Here is a 20,908-nt window from a genome sequence, read left to right as displayed (position 1 = left end):
TTCCTGTGGCCTGTGCTTCTCGTGTACAGTGTCCCCCAGAGCAGGACCATCCCATGGCCCAAACAGGCCTTCAGACATCAAAGCGTAGCTACACCCCAGCCTTACTCCCAACTATTTGAGTAGTTCCTCCTGCACCTTTCGTCCTTGGTGCGCTGCCATCCAGTTCCCCTAAACCGTTCTTGTGTGTTTCTGAAAAAATGAGTGATCTCAAGCGATCTTTATGTCTCCAGGTTAGGTTTAATTGCTGTCCTAAGTAAAGGAAACTTAACATACTCCTACTGTAAGTAGCCCAAATAACTAGGTCAAGATGCCGCATTAATAAATTGTTACAAAATCTACTTCTGTCATGCACTGCCACAGAATTACACTTGGCAGGTGGTATTTTTGCCTTAGCCATTACAACCTATTTTTAAAATAAAGTGTATAAGCAGCTGTAGTTCAGTAACGATTTTACAGATATGATTATTTTTACCTTGCATTTATGTCAGTCAAAATGAGTGACTGTCATTCTTACAACTACCTAATTTCTTATATAAAAGGATTTTTAAAAAACATAGGTGCTCCAAGCAGTCTTCATTACAGTTCTAGAAATGCAGTTCATTTATTTAACATTGACACGTTTTATGTATCTTTTTTAAAGACAGACTGATCAGTAAAGATCTCTTTTTGCTTGAGCACAAAGTGTGGGTGTCACCTTTTTTGCAGTTTGCAGTTCATATGTTTTCTTCCAATGTGTTTTTATATGGACTTGTGAAGAATTCAAGGTAAGCTTTGTTTTCCACTTTCTCAAAAGCTGTGAGAATCTGCATCTGCTCTGGAAAACAGGATAAGAGTTCAGAGTGATTGTGACAAACAGGGAACTCATTCTCAAAACAAAAAACAGCAAAAAAAAACAAACCAGGATGTGATGAGCAGAGACAAACCCAGCACCGTATTATTAACTGCACACATTCAGAATGGAGAACTACTCGTTACAGAGCAGTTCCACAGAAATGAGTTAGAGTTACAGTGAATCCCAACCTAAGCATTCGCCAACAGTGCCAGGCTTCTGCTTAAAGAAGAGCCATCATGCTGGGATGTCCAAATACATGTGACAATGTAAGGCATGTGAGGTAATCCTACTTTGTATGGAACCACTGAAGTCCCAGCTGGAATTCTGTGTCCAATTTTAGACACTTAAGGAAGGATGTGCACTAAGTAAAGTCTGCGTTAAAGCAATGAAGTCAATCACATATCTAGAAAGCCTGGCATCTGAAAAGACTGGAGAGGACTTTGTTAGTTTAAAGAGAAGTCTGAGATGTAGACATCCTTAACATGCTACAGATTGCTGCAGAGAAGAGATATTTTTCTTCTCAGATGTAGAAAAGATGCGAAGTATACATATTTAATTTTGATGGTTGAGAGATTCAAATCAGATGCTACAGAGAATTCATCAACAATGAAGTCCGTCATCCCGAGTGAAGGGAGGGGGTGTGTGATAATTATCCTTATTTACACACAGGCTGTTGCAAAGATGGGCACAATACTATCTTGCTGATGAAGCAACATGTTACCTTACACTGCAGAATGGAAGATCCAGATAATTATGAGGAAAAGCTAAGCACTAAGGAGTTTATTGAGCCATCATCACTGGAAGGTCTAAGAGAGGTTAAGTCTGGACAATGTTAATCTTGTCTTGTGGTTAAGTGTGAAAAGCAGTAATTCCTGTTGATGATTATGTGAACATATTCTTGGGCTTGTAGTTCTATTGGAAATTAGATTACCACTATTAACTACAACCCTAACTTGAGGGCAAAAAGATTATAGGGATGGTAAAAAATGCAAAATTTGGTTCCACATTAGGCCTAAATTAAAAAAAAAATATTTCGTTTTCATACTTCTATTTTGGCTCCTAAATTTTAATACTTGGAATTTGGAAATATTTTTAAATATGCATATTTTATATGCATATCAGAACTTAATGAGAAATGCTCTTGATGCTATCATCTGAGCCAAAAATCTTAAAACCCATGTTCAAACTGCACAGATGGAAATTTGAAAAAAAAAAATTCTTTTTTCTAGTTTATCTAATCTACAGTAATTGAAAAAAAAAAGAGTTATACCCTGGTGTTGTTTGAGTACCAATACAGTTAAATATATAACTTGCCAGTTGTGAAATCATAAACACTAAAGGTTGTTCCATATTTGATAACTGGAAACATATTTTTTTCCAAGATCAGTGAGGCTTGTTTGTCTTCAGTGTCGTGGACAGAGTTGATTTAATTAATTTTGAAACAATAATAAAAAGAATATACTCAGTCTTAGAACATGACAAAAATGCACATTTTATCAGGTGAAGTCACCTATTCCACTTACTTAAAAAAGAGAGAGAAAGGGTTTTTTAAACAATGGCCTTCTGTCCAAAACACAACAGAAAGCTTTAATCTACAAGGATCTAGAAAACATGGTGCTGCATCTGTTTGTCCTAATACTAAATTGCCCTATAAATTTAAAGAGGGCTATGACACTACAAGACATTTTTAAACTTTCTGATAGCATCTCTATACAGTGCCTGCACTTTATAAGCTGCTATTTTGACTTAGCTGAACAAATTAGTTTACAGGACTACACACAGTATTTGTTACTAAATAACTTAAAGTTGTTATTGACTTTTTTATTACTGTTGTTGTCTATAATCCATATAAAAGCATTGACATGAAGGAGTTTAGCAACCTACCATTGTGCCAGGAAGAAACTGTACGGGATAAAAAACCACACAGAATAAATCACAAAAACTGAACAGGCTGTAGACATCTCTGATAGAATTCTGAGGACTCTTGTAATTTCCTTTCATTGTCAGCCATAAGTCTTATTACATTGAAATGGAGACAAATGTGCTTAATGAATCTCCAACATATGTATACTAAATTAATAAGAGAGTAGCTGAATTGATATGGTGCTCAGGAGTATTTAACAGCAAATTAATTTATTTGTCTGCCTGAAATAAACATTCTGTTAAAGCAGGATATGAAATGCATAGCCACAGCTTTCAAACTTGGGATACCAGCATAGTAGAGTTTACTGAAATACTTGGAGTCTTCTCTAAGTACAGAATCTCACCTCACTGTTTTTAATAATGAGGAGTCTCCCAGACTGATACTCTTCACAGCAATGCATGAACTTTGATATTTAAAATGGTTACTAAATCTAACCTTTGGTCCATCAGTTCTGTCTTTGTGAACTATAGATAGCAAACGAAAACATTTAAAGCTCAAATCAAATCAATTAAGCAAAAGGAGATCCTGAAGGTCAGGAAGTGGCCCAAATTACTACAGGGAATTCAAATTCCTTGTTCTGTCTTGTCAGGGCAAGAAAATACGCTGGGTAATTACTGATGCCTTTCTGGAACCCGAATCTAATCCTAGAGCACAAAAAGCTTACACCAGTTACAAATAATATTCACATAGTTAAGGAAGCAATATTTACATAGAAAGCATAAATAAGAAGAATGTTTAAGTATACTGCATATGAAAGCTATCAACAATTTTGAAAGAAAAAATTATAAAAATTTCAGAAATGTTTTTTATTTAACGAAATACTGCCTACATTCTACTACTAAATCTGTCCAGAGGGGGGAGGTAAATAGCCACATTTTTATGTTACTGTAAAGAAAAGGGAACTACTGAAAACTAGTCATTCTTCCTCTGTGCATAACTTCAGCTCATACAAGCTTCATTTGTTGCAAATCTTTTCTCTTCGCTAGTCAGTTTTTAGCTTCATGATTCAAACCTTATAAGCTTTAGATTTGCATAATACACCAGGGTGTTCTATAAAACATGATAGGAAGGCAGAGGAAGCCAGTATGGAGTTTGACAGCATAAAGTAAATGCTGATTAGGAATACAATATCACAACTGATATGAGTGAAGTATTCTGATTTGTGACTAAAAATCACATGTAAAGCACACATCATGAAATCTTAACTTCACTAGACCTGATGGGATTTTGACTATTAACTTTGATGGGGCCACAATATCTAAACATAGAACGATAAATCAGGATTGAATCACAAATAAGTGAAAAACACAGAACTAAGAAATATATAAGAACCAAAACATTGGAGTAAAGTATCAATAACCCTGCTTGATTTTGCATACAACGGTTCAAGCAGCATGGTGTATTTGCAACTTCTCTTTTATAAAAAAAAAAGAGGAAGATTAAGAACAAATAAGAACAATGTCATGTCATGTACTACCAATTAATGCCCTCAGTTCTGTATTCTGTTTTTGAGCAGGATTTTCTTCTACTGAGGCTCTGCCAGTACCATAGCTTTATCTTAATAATAGCTCAAGGCGAGCACTTTGCTATAGTGACTTACCAACAAAACACAAAACTTTCTCTAATGTTCCCATTCCACTCTATATCCAATATAAATCTCAATCTGGGACAACCAATAAAGAGCATATATACATCTAAGCACAAAGTAGTTCAGCTGATTTCAGTTTCACAATGCTGTGTTTTGCTAGATTGCAGTCTAAACTGACATAAATTAGCTGTAAGGTTTGTAGTTATAAGCTCTCCACATGCAGCTAATTTATCATTTTGGAACTAAACCAAACCAAACTGATTCAATAATAAGAAAAAAAAAAAAGGGCATTCAACAAGCCTAAATCTTGGTCTAAGACTACATGTCTGGTAAGACTAAGGAGAAGTATATGTACATGTGCCTTACACCTTGGTTAAGGACATTTCTTCTCTTTTAGCCACAATCCAGTTGTGTGCTGGCTATGGTAGTGTACAGTTGTCTTCTGCAGAGCTACAGAAATCCAAAAGCTTTTCTACGAAGAAATAACTGCTAGCAGGTTTTGGGAGCCTCCTGGCAGAAGAGGATCTGTGAATTCTCAACATTTTCTCCTGCCATACTTGCATTCAGATTAAAAGAGCATGTTCAAATGAACTCTTCTCTATTACATTTTTTTTTCTGATGGAGGATACCTCCAGAAACTACCTGAGCTTCCTTCAGTGCTGCTTGGAGCAGCAAAAAGCATTCCTAATCTCAGCAGTTAATCCGGCTCACACCATCTACAAACTTACCACATTACATGGTTATTTCCTGCAAAGTATGAAATAAATATCAGCAATAGACTCACATCTGTAAAATTCCTATTGCAGGCAGTTCAGAACAACGTGAAAATTTGCTTTCATTACTCACTGGAAGTTGCAAGATCTTGGTAATCCAGGAAGAAGATCCACAGGAATCACGTCTGGGAGTGTCACCACATTGGTTAATTCTCATGTGCCTGTCTTCTGCCAGGCTAGGAAGTAAAATCAGTATGGAAATATGACAAGGGCCTGTGCTTGCTGTACTGCTTTCCAGGCAGAGTTGAGGAGTAACTTTCTTTAAAAGGGCACTAGTGCTGCATGCAAGCTATTAGGGAAAAAAAAAAAATTAGTTTCTGTCCAATTAGTTGGTCTGTTAATGAACACTCAGTCATTAAACATTTTACTGCGTGAAAACATACATGCAACCTGTTATGTATCATTTATTACTTCACTAATCATTCCCATGTGTATACTCCCTTGCTAAGTTGTGTATCTCAAGTTTGACCAGTGTGCTCTAGTCTGAACGGGAAGAAAACAAAAAGCATCCGTTCAATAAGGAGTTGTTGTATCATAAATAAAATTGTGAAGTTTCATGGGAAGTAGCAGTATAAATGCCCAGTAATTCTTGTCCCTTTCCGAGTCTGAAATGTTTTCCAAAAGTTCTTCCTGAGTTCAGCCCTGGGTTGTGCCCTGGACTCGTGCAAAACATTTGACACTGTCCCACATGACATCTTTCTCTCTAAACCGGATAGACACGGATTTGGCAGATGGATCACTCAGTGGATAAGTAATTGGCTGGATGGTCACACTCAGAGTTGTGGTGAACAGCATGATATGCAAGTGGAGAGCAGTGACGAGTGGCATTCCTCAGGGGTCGGTACTGGGACCTGTGCTGTTTAACATCTTTGTCAGCAACATGGGCAGTGTGCACGCTCAGCAAGTTTGCTGACACCACCAACCCGTGAGGTGCAGTCAACACACTGGAGGGGAGGGATGCCATCCAGGGGGACCTTCACAGGCTGGAGAGGTGGGCTTGTGCAAACCTCATGAAGTTCAACCAGGCCAAGTGCGAGGTCCTGCACGTGGGTAAGGGCAACCCCAGGCACAAATACAGTCTGGGTGGAGAATGGATTGACAGCAGCCCTGAGAAGGACTTGGGAGTGGTGGTGGACAAGAAGCTCAACATGAGCCAGAAATGTGTGTTGCAGCCCAGAAAGCAAACCGCATCCTGGGCTGTATCAAAAGAAATGGGGCCAGCAGGTCGAGGGAGATGATTCTGCCCCTCTACTCTGCTCTTGTGAGCCCCCACCTGGAGTACTGCATCCAGCTCTGGAGACCCCAACATAAGAAGGACATGGACCTGTTGGAGTGAGTCCAGAGGAGGCCATGAAGATGATCAGAGGGCTGGAGCACCTCTCCTATGAGGACAGGCTGAGAGAGTTGGAGCTGTTCAGTCTGCAGAAGAGAAGGCTCCAGGGAGACCTTATAGCAGCCTTTCAGTACTTAAAGGAGGCTTATAAGAAAGACAGGGACAGACTTTTTAGCAGCGCCTGTTGTGATAGGACAAGGGGTAATGATTTTTAAGATAGAGGGATGTAGATTCAAACTGGATATAAGGAAGAAATTTTTTCCAATGAGGGAACACTGGAACAGGTTGCCCAGAGAGGCGGTGGGTGCCCCATCCCTGGAAACATTCAAGGCCAGGTTGGACGGGGCTCAGAGCAACCTGACCTGGTTGAAGATGTCCCTGCTTCTTGCGGGGGGGTTGGACTAGGTGACCTTTACAAGTCCCTTCCAACCAAAACTATTCTATGATTCTGTAAACAACTACCAACCTAGGTCAACTGTACAAAGGCAGAAAGGGAAGTAGGGGGGTGCTACTTGTCTTCTTTCAGCTGCTAATGTTACATTGCAGATTGAGAAATTATCAGCACCTTGGCTTGTATAGTTGCTTATGATGACACCAACCACAATAGTGTGGTTATTTTTTTTTCAAGTAATGGCAAAGAAAAGCGGTATTATTTCAAAGTTACCAGCTGAAATACTTCTAGTCATAGGGTTTTGTTGCTTGCAGCAATGACTTTAACTACACTCAGAAGCAGCTCCCTCGCTAGGTAAGTTTCTCCTCAGGAAATGCTATGGCCTTACAGCTTCGAATTCTGTGGTCAGGTTGCCCCATTGCCCCATCCCAGAATACGGGATGATGTAAATTATACTATGCTGTGAAAATCAGTGACAAAACAGTTCAATGAGTTCTGTGCAAGGCTGTTTGCCTGTGCATTCTGCCTTGCTATGGGAAGCGTTTCATGATTTCTGCATCACTAGTTTCAGCAGGTTATGAGAAAAATGAAAGGCGTGGAAAAAAAGACAAAATACATGCTCAAAACAGAAAGAACCTTTGCTATCAGCAACACTGTTTTTCTTATTTCTAAACTTCGAAATCCAAAATGCACTGTGTTATTACTCCGGGATGTGCAAGGAGGCAAAGCATCGGTGAAAAACAGACACTCCTTGAAGGTGCTAGAAGCAGGGCAACTGTAGTGATTCCAACTGAGAGACCACTGTACATCCAGGAGTCAGCGATCCCCAGGACAGCTGACCTGAGCCGGCCCAGGTCCGTGCTGGGCTGCCTTCAGCCCTGCTACGCTGATGCATCGGCACGCAAATCCCCTGGCCACGGGACAAACTCCACCGGCTCAGGGGCAGGTGATGGCACCACTTGCGTGGCCTTGCCTTTACCTACAGGTGCAGCAAGGAGTTCTCAGGTCGACATCCTTTCCGAACAGCTGTCTTCTTGTCAGAAAACTAAAATAGCTCAAATGACCAAGGGGGAGCTTCCCTCCACAGATGGGAGGAGTCCGTCCAGGGTCTGTCCCACACTGCACGAACGTGGGGTTTACAGCATCCGAAGGGACAAAAGATTTACTCACTATCTGTATTACTCTTCTCGACTCTATCTTTTTAAACCAGGTATTTTATTAAGCCATTTGTTGTCGGGCCTTTCTTATGGAGATTCAGAAAAAGCCCAGCACCGTTCTTCCCAATTCATTGCACCTACTCCCTGGTGCAGAACAGGGAGCTACAACATAACTGATCAGCTGGAGGGTAAAACTCTGTGCTACAAGCTCTGCGCTGCATTGGACTGGGTTATAGAGTAGGGGGATACTGATACTTCCATTTTAGTACAAAAATTATAACAAATATGAGGAAATAATATAAATATTTTAATATCATCTTTGTGTATGTAAATATAATGCAACACAGCAAAAGGGAGGGATGCTTGATTTTCTCGTGAGGCTGCTGGCAGCAGTTACGGCATTGTGAAAGATGCCCCAAAACCAGAAGGAAGAGGAAGAAATAAAGGGAAAGAAGGACAGCAGTGGCCAAGAGATGATCAGGAAAGATATGAATGCGGGCATGAAACAGCTAGTGCTCTGAAAGCAAGGGCAGCAACTTGAAGACCTGCTCCTAAGGAAAGGAAGCTGATGTGATTCTTCACTGAAGTCCCCCAGATGTCATATATATATTGCTGAAGCAACCCTGGAAGCAGGTCTCTTAACCAAGATAAACTAATTTAGAGAAACAAAAAGCAGGAAAAGTCCAAACACATCAAATTTGTGTTATCTCTGCAGATGTGGAGCTGTTCCTTTTTCTTCTTTTGGTGTTTCATTCTGAAAACATTAAAAATACATGCAGCTATAGACAACACAGAAAAAAAAATGAAGCATGCCTCATTATTTATGTCCCAAGAGTTTAACGCAAGAACTGTTCAGGTTTAAACTTGCCCACTTTTGGGATGGAAGTTTCATCCTAATCATTTGAGATAGTTTCCAGTGGCACCTGTGGCTCCTGCCCTGCCCTTCCAGCGTACAACCCAGACTCGGTCGTGCCTCAACTCCACCACGCTTCCCTGCTTCCTCATTAAATTCCTGCAGGATTTCAGAGGCACTGTGGGAGTTGTCAAAACGCAAAACCCCTCTCAGGTGCAGAAAAACAAGGTGCCGGCTACTGGCTTCAGGTGAAAGCCGCAGCGGAGAATAAACACGGGCAGGACGAACAGACAGGAAGGAGGGGTGGACCGAAGGGTCTGGAACCAAGGGAGTATGTTTTTGTCCCCAGCAGTACCCAATCTCTGGCTTTTTTAGGTGGCTTTTGGCCACGTTGTTCTTAGGAGCAGTGCACGTAGACACAGTTTTAGTCGCACCACAGCTGGATACGAGACTGAAGCGATTTCCAGGAGCACCCTTTTCCCCTCCGGTGACCCTGGCATCGCTCTTGGGCCGTTAACCGTCCCCTTTCCAGGCCGTTCTGCCCAACCCCTCAACGTCTCTGTGAAAGCCAGCAGCGCCTTCGCGTTCCCGCCGCCCGTTCCGTCCCCCTTTCCTAGCCCCCCCTCAGCGGAGGCGGGGGCTGGGGTACTCTCAGGACCCCGGTGTTGGCCCCACGCGTACGCAACGGCTCCCCCCCTCCCCCGGGGGAGGGGGGGGGGGGGCAGGCGGGGCCGCGGCGAAGAGGGCGGAGCTCTGCCCCGGTCCGCACCGCACCGCCCTGCGCGGCGCGCGGGGAGCGGCCCGCGCTGCCGCCGGTCACGTGCGGGGCCGGTGCGTATCGCACACAGCACGGGGCGGGGGCGGGGTGGGGAGGCAGCGGCGGCCGGAGCTGCGCGGAGCGGTGAGGCCAGGCTGGCGGCGGGTCAGCCCGCCCGCCCCGGGCGTGTTTTCTTTCCACGGCGCGCAGGGCGGGGGAGGGGGGGAACACGACACGACAACGGCAGGAGACGCGCCCTCCCGCTGCGGTGTTTGCGTTGTTGCTGCCGTTGTTAGGTCTCTTGCTGTGCCTTCTCCCCGGGCTGCTCCCGAGCCGGCGCTGCGCGGGGTGGGACGGGGGCGCCAAGTTGAGCCGGAGCAGGCTGCGAGGGGCGCGGCGGGCCGGGCCAGGGAGGCCTGCGGGGCCGGCGCTGCGTGAGAGGGTGCGTGTCCCCGCCGGGCCGCCCGCCCTGGGGGACCCCGTTTCGCTGGCGGCTCAGGCGAAACCATCGGGAGCGTGTCCAGGGGAGGGGTGGGGTGGGGGAAGGCCCAAAGTAAGGCTCGGCTGGAGGCCGAGGAGCCGAAGCAGAGGCAGCCTTGGTGTTGGGTGAGGGCTCTGGCCTTCGGGAAGAGGTGTGAGCGCTCGCTGTGGTGCGCGGGTGGCCCTTCCTCCTCCTCCTCCTCCTCCTCCCTCTCTCCCGTAGCCGCGGGCGGGCGGCCGGTGCCTCCAGGTGTGGTGGTCTGCGCCCTGGCCCTGAGCGCGCCTTTCCCCTGGGCGAGGAGTGCGTTTGCTGCGTGACACATCAGCCTGTCGCCTTAAAAAGTGTGCAGTTACCGGTGCTGGAGGGAGCTGCTGGGTTCCGGATCGCACGTAGAGAGCTCCAGCGGTTCTGCTGAAGTGTGTTCTTGCTTGGAACTGTGCTTGCCTGCTGATCTGGTCAGATCTCGTACAAGCTGTGGTAAGCTTATTCAGAGCTCCTGAGCTGAAAGAAAGTCTTTGACGTAATAGAACTAAACTACGTGCAGAAAAGAGCAAGGAGATGCCTAAGAATGAGGCTTAAGTTTGCCAAGGCAGTAGCTAGTTAATGGTACTGGTACTAGTTAATGGTAGATACTGTGTTGTTGCATCTGTGTTAGTTGCTACTGAGCAGACAGTAACTTGATTTTAGGTAGGTGGTGCTTTCACATGAAGTACCATGAGACAGTGTCATAGAAACTCGCTCAACTTCTAACTTCTAGAATCCTTTAACTGAAGATTAAAATAGCTACTTTTAGGTAACATCACTCATGCTTCTAGTACCGCAACTCCTTGGAGCAACTCCTGTCAGTGCAATGTGTGTGTGGGTTTGTAGACAGGTTCTGTCTGTTTGTGTGGTTTGGTGCATTTTGTCCTCCTCCTTTACAAGCATCACTTTGTAACATGTGCATGCTGGGACATGTAAGAAATCTTCCTAGGCAAGTATCATCCTTTCCTACAGGAATCTAGTTTTCATTGCTAGAGGGAAATCTCTTGAAATAATAGCCAGTGCTGTGCATTTTACTAACCTTACTATGCCAGGAATAGAAAGCTTCCTATGCAACCAGTAGCTGCTGACTCAGAGCCTTAGCATTAAATTGGGCAGTGCCGGTACTGCTTCTGCTGCTTGTCAAGCTGCAGCAGAGTGAAAACCAGCCATGTTCTGGTTAGCATGTATTGTTGCTGTTCTGTGCTGTATATGTGGCAGGAAGCCTTAGCAAGAGAAGAAATCAAAGCAAAAAGAAGTGGGTCTTGTCAATAGTGCTGCCCTGTGGTTAGGGATGACACTTTAGATCTTTGTGAGAAAAGGAGGTTTTGGTTTTTTTTTTGTTTGGACTCTATCCTAGCAGTTGGGTAAAATCAGTAGTTTGTGTACTGGTAGTTAGGTGGTCTTTCCTGGTTAAGTATTCTGCAAAACTTGCTTAAGCAGGTGTGCAGACAGAATGGTAACCTAGGCTCCTTGTGTTGGAAACAGCCCCTATGTGAAGACAGATGCTGTAATAGCGTGAGAAGATCACTCTGGCATAGGTGTCGTAGAAGAAGATAAAAACAGATAATCTCAGTGCAATTCTTTATACCTTCTTAAAGGATAAGATTTAATTAGCAGTCAAGTATGCTCCGGTAGTCCTAATGAGTTGAACGGAAGTGCGTTGCAGTCACATCTCAGCCGTGTAGGAGACACTGAATACTGTTCTTGTGGTGCTTTCTCATGGTATTCCAGTGACTACAGAGACTATCATACAAGCCTTTCAACAGCACAAGGCGTAAAGATTACCTGTGAAAGGCAGTTTAACCTGTATCAGCTGATCAATGGAATAAGGTAATGATGGCAACACCACTGACTGAACAGATGTCCACTCTCCTATGTAGCTAGTAGCTTTGTGTGTAGGCAGCACAATTCATTAGATTAACCTGCTAGTAATATCTTATGGCTAATAAATCCAAACTGAACTATTAAGTTTTTCCCTCAGTTGTGATGGTCTGGCTCAATACCTCAAATCTGGTGGGTAGGGATTTTGAGGCTCTTCTGGTGGTAGGTCATGTGACCAAATAAACTCCTGTCTGCAAGGCAGTGCAGATGTACAAAGTACAGTTACATGTGCATAGTGTTTGAGTGCACATGTATTGGTGGTTTGGGTTTTTTTTTTTTCCATACTCTGAACTTGCCCCTCAAACTTATGTTGGTGTTTGCTACTTTCCATTATAGAGCCAATCCTGTTGCTTAAAACAGTATTTTCAATATTATGCTAAGTTTTGTTAACAGCCTCTTTGCTGCAAGCATCCTTTAGGCACTTCATTTAGCTTGTCTGCAAAAACTTCAGGTTCTGTATCACTTGTCTGATGAGTACCTGCACACAGGTTCACTTTCCAGCCCAAGTTGTAGGAACATTTTCATGTGAACAGTCCTTTTAACTATGACTAATAGCCAGACAGTCATTCTTCTGCATCATTGCACACTTCAAGCTTAGAGAGTATGTTTGGAATTGGAGGCTTGGCCTTAACAGCAAAGTCTTTGAGGACTAAACCAGTGAAGCAAACAGACTTTTCTTAGCTATGTTACTGTGCATGGCACTCTGTTGCTAAGATCTGCTGTAAGAGAACAAACAAATTGGTGATTTTAACCTAATTGCTATTTGAGGAAGAAAAAATCATGCAAGTAATTTTACCCAGTGATTCAGCTTTCACTGTATCTTAAGCTGTTAAAGATTCTGCTCAGGTGTGTAACTAGCCTTGCTGCATACAAGAGTTGTGTGTTTGAATCAGCTCCTTGGTTCCTTTCCCAAGCAGTCTTTTCTTCCTTGTCATCAATATCAAAAGGAAACTGCGGGTTCTTAATATGTTGGAAGTGCATTGCTATTCATACCTGCTGTGTATGTGGGATGTTGACAAATGAAACAGGGTAATTATAGGAGGATGTTTCTCTCATCTGAGGGAAACAATATTTCATTAAAGAAATATTGGGGGGGAGGGTGAAAATGAAAGATGGGCTTTGTGCCTCTCCCCCTCCAACCCCAACGGGTAAGCCAGCAAAATGAGCTCTGTCTGTCCTCTTAGCTTCTGTCTGTGTGGTTCTCAGTGCTGCATTCTGTGTCTCCCTGAAAAGGTATGGCTCAGCTTCAGAGGAAGTATTACAGACTGATAATACAGTAACATGTTTGATTTTGATCTTTCTCTAGACACTGGTAGAACTGATGTACTGAAGAAAATTATACCTGTCCCAGTAACAACAAACTGTACTGTGTTGCCTCAGGCAAGTGGATAGACTCCTGTTAATAGGAGAAGGTAGCTTCAGAGGCTTGAAGGATTGCTAGAAGTACTAGCACTGTTTGGTTTTTGTTTGCTTTTTTTTTTCCTAGCAGAACTGAAAAGCAGGCACAAACAAGACAAGGAGTTTGTATCCTGTGTCTGTGGTAGATTGCAGGTGACTGATGCAATCTGTTCTTCTGAAACATGCTAGAAAGGGCTTGCTTATTCTCTCTGGCAAATTCTTTGGAAGCCAATTCCATCCCTCCATTTGAGCAAAGGGGGAAAGCTCCCTGTAGTGTTAGCCCTTTGGCAGCCTGTCCTATTAAAAATTTCTGTCTTCCAGTCTTGAATATTACAGGATCCGTCACTGTTACAGGCTTTTTGTTGCTTACCCAGTGTTCTCACTGTCTCTTTTCTTGCTGAGTGGCTTCTCATCTTACAGTAGTCAAAGAGCTCCCTGCATATATTAGCTGTGTGTGTGTGTGGTGCAACTGAGCTGACTGTCCAGTGGAGTAGAGTGTAAACAAGTTGTGGGACCAATCAAAACCTCTGCTAGTATAGGAAAGCTAACTATGTGAGACTGGTGATGTTCTCTGCAGTCACTAATTGACTCTTTTTTTTTTTTTTTTTTTTTTTTGTGGTTCAAGAGCAATGGTAAGATGAGAATTAGCTCATGTTTTACAGTCATGTGTTAGCTTCTTTGTATTGCACTTTTGTGTTCTTTATATTACACCATTGTGTTTCTTAAAGATAAGGTTGAATCTACAAAGTTGTTTGAGTATCTGACTCCCCATTAAGTCAAGGTTGGAGGCAGTCACGTGTCTGAATTCAAGAGCTGATATCACCAGTCGCTAATGACTATCTGGGACCTCTATGTGAACACAGATTCTCTTCTCCAGGGTTGGTAGCCAAAATAAGTCAGTTAATTTTGAAGACATACTTGGGCCAATAGACATACGTAGTTGTTGTTTTCCTTCTTACCTCTGGAAACCTTAAGGGGTAAAGGTGAAAACCTTATGAGGAAAAGGTAAATGCTCATTTGTGGTGTACAGTTCCAACTCCCAAGTCATACTTAGAACCTGGAAAACCAAGAAGCAAGAAAATATGGTTGTACTGTTATTTAACTGCTTTGTTTTTATGAAGAATTTTAATGCCTTTCAGTGGCATGACTGGGTGCTGAACTGTTGAAAACAGCTTGTACATTGAATGTGTTCCACAGAGGAAATAACTATCTTTCTCATACCAGTGTTAGTATTAAGTAAGGGAGAAAAGTGACGTAATACTAAGCCATAACTTATAGCATCATAAGAGACTGCAAAATCTGTTCTTTCCTATGTTTATTAGAGATGAGTACTGAAGCAGAACAGCAGCTTCTCCATGATGCTAGAAATGGAAATGCTGAAGAAGTTAAACAACTGTTGGATACCATGGACAAAGGAGAAATAAGCTTTGATATCAACTGTAAAGGTTAGTAGCCTTCCTCTAATGTTTGTAATCTCACTGTTGAAGCTACGTGTAGTGAAACTGTTACTGATAGTATAATCTTGCTTCCTTTGGAGTGCTCAATAGAGTAATCAAAAACACTTGAACTGCTTTTACCCTGTGACTTAAGGCCATACTTACATAGAAGAGAGGTTGTAGAAGCAGAGTACAGATAATTGTACAGAAAACCTCAGAGTAATTCACAGAACTTAGAAATGTCAACAAGACCAAGAATCAGTACCTCTTTTTGCCTGTTCATGCTTATGCCAACTTTGGATCTTTATAATACTAAACAAAACAGACCAGTGTGCCAGGGGAGGTAGCAAGCCTCCATCAAGGCTGCAGAGAAGTTCAGGTCACTTATTTATGCTCTGCTAGTTGTAGGGTTTTTTTAGGCCCACAGTTAATTGTCATGTAGTAGGAGCAGCTACATCTCTTGCCACTTGCAGGAACAGTTGGAACAAATGTATGCTTTTTACCATTAGCAGTATACTAGGTTACTTGGGAAAAGTAAAACTGCCAGACATCTGTGTTTGGGTCTTTGGCCAACATTACAGTTTTGCACATGCATAGCTAACATAGTTACTGCTAAGCAGCTTGCTTGATGAGCATTAAAACTTCAAACTTGGCCTGGATTTGCAAGCTTGCTAGCAATTGCAGATGGCCATGTTTCTTTATTAATTTAGTAGCTTTGTCTTTCTCTTTATTTACATGATTATGTTTCTGGTTGATTAAAAAAAAAAGTGGATGTGTATCCCACTCTTTCTACAGAGGCTGGTATTTCTTTTTTCAGTATTTAACTGTTACCAAGCATTGAGAAGGCAGTGCTGCAAAGGGAGAGGAGTGAGAGCAACTATGCTTTCTCTCAGCCGTGACAGAGGGAACGCTTTGCCCTAAAGAACAAGGAAGCTGATTATCTGAACAAGCTCTATCCCTTTCCTAACTCTGGTTCTTAATCATCAGTTTACTCATCCTTTTGTTTCACTACTCAGTCATGCCCATGTTTTCCCCATAGTTCATGTGCTCACCTCAGAAAAACAAGTTGTAAAACCCAAACCTGTGTTACTTTGTCTTCAGGGAGCTAGTTCATAATTTAAAGGGGAACTAGACAGAGCTTGATGGAGTTGAAGTCCTCCACCCTCACAAGTATATCCTTGTATTAATGACATTGTGTGTAGTGCCTAAACAGCTGGAATAAAAGTGCCTTAAGATTTATGCAATAGTAACCATAAATAAGTTGCTGAAGTCTCTTGTGCTTAGAAGATATTTTGGAGCTTCTCAGATGTGTTCTTAAACATAATCTGAAGTCAAGAAAGCATAATGAAATAGCATAATCTGCAGTCCTGTATTATATCAGGCAAACTAGTCTCTGGCCAGCATTCCTGCTCAAAGTCAAGTGTTAGTATTGGGAAGGTCTGCAGCGTAGAAGAGACTCAGCTAATGAAGGGAAAAATAGGTGGTACTCAGCTGTTATTCTTCCAGTTTAGCAATACATGGCCAGCCAGCTAATATGTGCTTGCTAATGTGAGGTCTAGGAAGCTAGGGGGGATGTTATGGTGATAGTTTAGATTAAACAAAATAATTCTGAATATGAAATCTATACACAGTGAAATATATGCTTTCTAAGTTCTGATTATTCTAAGTGTTAGAGGATACAGAAGTGTAACTAAGGTGTTCTCTCAGGGAACTGTTCTAATTGTGTGAAACTTCAGAATTAGATCTGTTCTTCCACAGTCAGTCTTCAGAGACTGTTTCAATCACTATGTTCCCATAGAGCACTCCATTGGAAATACTCCCAAGACAAATTCAGGCCAAACAGCCTCTGCAGTGTAACTACCTGTGCCATTCTGCCTCCTCACTGGCAAAACCACAATGTCTTGCTACAAATCCTGATCTGTTAGATACTACCAGATAGTAATTGCATAACCACAGAATGATTAACTAAAATACAGGCTGTAGACTAACTGACTTTTTGCAACCCTCAATCTTCCTTCTCTTCCCTACAGCCTCTTGTCCTTCTGTAATTACCTTCTGGATAATCAGATATCCCTAGAAAGTCAGGGTATGGGCAATGTCTTCAATGCTGCAGCAGTTCCTTCAGGACTTGCATCTAATGGGGCAATGACACTTGGAATAAAGTTCTTTTGGAGCAGGTGGGAGACTAAACTGGAGGTAGCGTAAGCCTCCCTCAGAGCGTTCCTTGGAAGACCTAAGTCCAGCACATTAATGTGCCTGGGTGTCAAAACCTACCTTCAACATCTTGTAAAACCTGTCTTGTCTTTCCAAGAGTGAGCCTGTTCTCTAGATTCACAAGTGTGAAGTCTGACGAGCAATCCTAAACATCCCAATTTCAGTCAAAATGAAGGAAGAGAAAATAAATACAGGCTTCTCCTACTTACTCTGTTGTGACTGGATTCTAGCCAGTCAATGCTTGCAGATAAGTAAGACTTGCTTGATGAGAATCCAGCCAAATGGTGTGAACTTCCATTTCCACTTTTCTCAGTTCACTAGTTTCAAAAGAAGATATCCCCATTAAGACAGCACTAAACCTGGGTTTCATCCAAAATGATCATATTTTCTAAGGCTGTGTTGGCTTATTCTTCTTAAATACAAAAAAATAGAATGTGTAGGACTTTACAAAGTGAGAAAACTATAAAACAAGGTCAATGGTCAACAATGTGTTATGCCAGAGTACACATTTGAATGACTGCATGGTAGCCTGGCAGACCACAACCAGGAGATGACTGCCTGGTTTGTCTCTGTTCTCTAAGGAAATAGTAACAGTTGAGACTTACAGCTAACTGGCATCAAAGAAGAGAACTGGGTGGGAGGGGTAGAGAATTTTTTTTTTTGTTGTGTTTATTCTACTTTCGTATCTCTGCATTCTTCCCAGGGTAGTGATGTCCTGGTTTAAAACAATAATTTGAAAAAAAGCAAACACTTGTGGTCACTTGAAGAGAAGTTACAAACACCTCAAGAACTTGAGAAGTAACTGGTCAGCTAATATCAGAAGTGTAAACATTCAGAATGGATGCAAAACAAGGGCCTCTGGCACTTTATTCAGTAAGAACTACAAATCTGGCCAGATTTCTGGCTCTTTTTTCATTACCAAATTCCTTGGCTACAACACTGTGTTGTCAGTGCTATAATTAATGACTGTCTTGGGCTGATTGCACTGAACTCAGTGCAACTCAGACCTCTTTTCTGTGTCCTTTGAAAGAACTTTCTTCCTTACTAGACTGAGGGATGAATGATGTCTATTTAGTACATTATCCAGCATACATAACCCCAGAATTAGTGATCCACACAGCATTTATCTTGTGTGTTACTTGAGCCCACCAGTCACATAGAGCAGGAGCTGTGTTGTAGGCCAGACTGGGATAAGGGGAGGATATTAAATCTGGGGTTGGAACAGCAGCAGGAGTTGAGGAAAAAGAACCAAATAACAAAAGAAATAGCCAACAGAGGGCAGAAATGATAGCTGGAAACAATTACAAGAAAAGGGAAAATATTTCAGCTGTGAACCACATTCTAATGTTAATTTGTAATATGAGAGCAAAAAGAATGATGAACTTGCAAGACCAGCAGTTCTCTTTTGTGCTAGTGGCTTGTCCCCTCGGGGCAAACATAGGTTATGCATGTTCCAGACTTCAGTGCTTGAGGGTACATGAAAAGGGAAAACTTACTGGTTCCAGTAACTTCAAAACCGTTTCTAATGCCTCATTTTCATTTTGATTTCAAAGACAAAATGATAGCTTTTAGGTGGTGCTTAGAATGCTGTGGGTCTGTTGCTCAGTAAAAACAAAGCGCAAATCAGCTTTGCTTAGTGCTATTGAGTGTTGCAATTGGAAACTAACATGAGTTGTTAAATTAGTAATCTCTAATACTTTTAATATCTTGCTTTTAAAGAAGTGATTGTAGGACGGTTCTTGGATTTAATTTATACAGCCGTCCTTCAGGACGTGCTTTAAATGTTCTTTAAAGCAGAAATGATAGTTTCCTTTGTGTGGTCACTTCTGTCACTGTTTCCTGGTTATGCCTATCATTCCTGCAGAGGCTTGCAGCTGTAGATGGTACATGAGTTCTGCAATGCACAAAGATTTCAAATATGATCCAGCTATCTTTATTAAAATCGAGTACAAGCACGAGACAACAAAACCCCCTATTAGGCAATCCCACCTATTTTGGTTTGAATAATCTTTTTGGAAAGATGGGTTGTCATCCAGAATATAAAATCAGGTAAACCAAACTGGTTTTCATAAACAAGAGAAATGTGTACTTGCATGTGCTGTTTTCGTAGTGAATGAAAGTAACTGAAGCTTCTTGGCTACTCTATTACGTGAAAACAAAAGTTTTATTCTCCATCACACTGCATGACTTCCTCCTTTCAGAAAGATTTTGTAGATTTGAATCTAATATTCTCAGACTGCATCCTGATTTAGTAATTCAGATTACGTGAATAGTATTAATGCTTCCAGCATCCTTGCCTCTCTGTTACTGTGAAGAATGATCATCCATGCCAACCTCCAAGCACATGACAAGATCTTTCTTGTATTGTGTGGCCAAAACTTAATTTACCTGTTTTGTCTTTTAGGCAGAAGTAAATCTAATATGGGTTGGACACCTCTTCACCTTGCATGCTACTTCGGACATGCTGTTGTGGTAGAGGATTTGCTGAAGGTATGCTTCTATTTGCCTCTGTATAAGGCAGAAAAATTTTTGTTGTGCTAGAAGCAGTTGGTATTTATTCATGTTTTTGTGATAGAAGAAAGGCAACTTTGTAGAGTGGTGGAGGTACTACTACAGTTTAACTTCACATAACATGGAGATAACTAAGCTGATTGTTAAAACTAAGAAATGAAATAGTTGCAGTATTAAGATCAGCCCAGTTTACAAAGACCCAAGATAGCGGTACTGGAAGTCTATATAGTAGTATACAGCTGTTACTCTGAGCAGTGTTTACCGTTATCATTTTTTAGCTACCTTTTTCATGGAGTATGTGTGTTTGTTTAACCATCTAAATATAGGAAGTAAAGATGTATAGCATATAGATGTGTGCTTGTGAAAGCTTCAGCACTTCCAAGTTCAGTGAATATCCACATACAGTAATCCATCATCTGATACTAGTAATGCAAATGCTTCAAGGGCCAGATCTAGCTTGCTGTAGTACATAAAGTATATGATTTAGGCCGTGTCACTTACTGAGTTGCAGGAAAGGCTAAAGTGTTTCAAATCTAAAAGGATCTGTGATACCTAATTGGATGTTGTGTGTAAAAGTATGTCTAGAATTCTGTGCAAAGTTACTTGTATGTTTTTCTTTCCAGGCACAGGCTAACATAGTTTGACTCTTTCTTTCTTTCTAACATTTTTGAAATAATGAACTGTGTGATGAACTTTGAAATGAAGAACCTATGTGGTTGAAGACGACCTGTTTGTATCTTCATAGTCATGTGTACTGCATTTGCAGTTGTTTCTGGCTGAGTTTATTTTTTTACCCTCAGCTGTCAGAGTAGCTTCAACCAACCCTAACTGCATTACAGCCTATTCCAATTTGAAGGGTTTTGCTGTAGATGCAGGAATGTGTTAAACGGCTCTTAAATACAAAAGCAGCTAATCTAAACTTGACTTGCATTCAGAATAAAGACCACTAGCCATAATCATTACTCTAAAGTAGGAAACGAGAGTTTTTTGAGAAGTGTTCTCTAGCCTAAACACCTGGTCAGTAGATAATGCTGTTCTCAATCCAAGAGGGCTAATAATGTATGTATACATGTTATCCAGTACCACTGCAGTTCTTTCAGTAAGTTGTTTGGGGTTTTTTTTGCCAACACCTACGCCCCACCAGAAAAAAAAAAAATCCAAAACCCAAAAGATGTTAAATTTATTTTCCATATACCCTCTTCTCAAAAGTGAAAGAGGTGCCTGGAAAAAACACAGGAAGCTTTTCCTTTTTGAAGCAGTTTATAGAATGCTGGTTATGAATCTTACAGATATACTTTACCTTCGTTTCCAGGATGGCTTTATTACAGTTCTGATCTGATTTGCCATGAGGCCTA

General features: G+C 41.8%; 1 protein-coding gene across 7 annotated transcripts in view; it reads left to right on the top strand.

Annotated features, from left to right (window-relative positions):
* Positions 1 to 9,627: 9,627 nt before the first annotated feature.
* OSBPL1A (oxysterol binding protein like 1A) overlaps positions 9,628 to 20,908 on the top strand; it is a 75,103-nt gene continuing 63,822 nt past the window's right edge. For 4 of the 7 annotated variants that reach the window (XR_015257683.1, XM_086740735.1, XM_086740734.1 and 1 more), the window contains exons 1-3: positions 9,720 to 9,752; positions 14,715 to 14,837; positions 19,447 to 19,532. Coding sequence is in view for 5 of the 7 variants with exons in the window: in XM_086740735.1 (XP_086596861.1) it covers positions 14,717 to 14,837; positions 19,447 to 19,532 (207 nt within the window). In the remaining 2 variants the exon portion in view is untranslated. Of the gene's footprint in view, positions 9,683 to 9,719; positions 9,753 to 10,470; positions 10,567 to 14,712; positions 14,838 to 19,446; positions 19,533 to 20,908 lie in introns of those variants that run through there. The other 3 variants (XM_086740733.1, XM_086740737.1, XM_086740736.1) reach the window with 3 other exon arrangements.

Source organism: Chlamydotis macqueenii, chromosome 2, assembly GCF_036417535.1.
Source record: "Chlamydotis macqueenii isolate bChlMac1 chromosome 2, bChlMac1.mat, whole genome shotgun sequence".
Classification (NCBI taxonomy): domain Eukaryota; kingdom Metazoa; phylum Chordata; class Aves; order Otidiformes; family Otididae; genus Chlamydotis; species Chlamydotis macqueenii.
The sequence above is the reverse complement of the archived record's forward strand: the minus strand, read 5'-3'. Positions and strand labels throughout refer to the sequence as shown.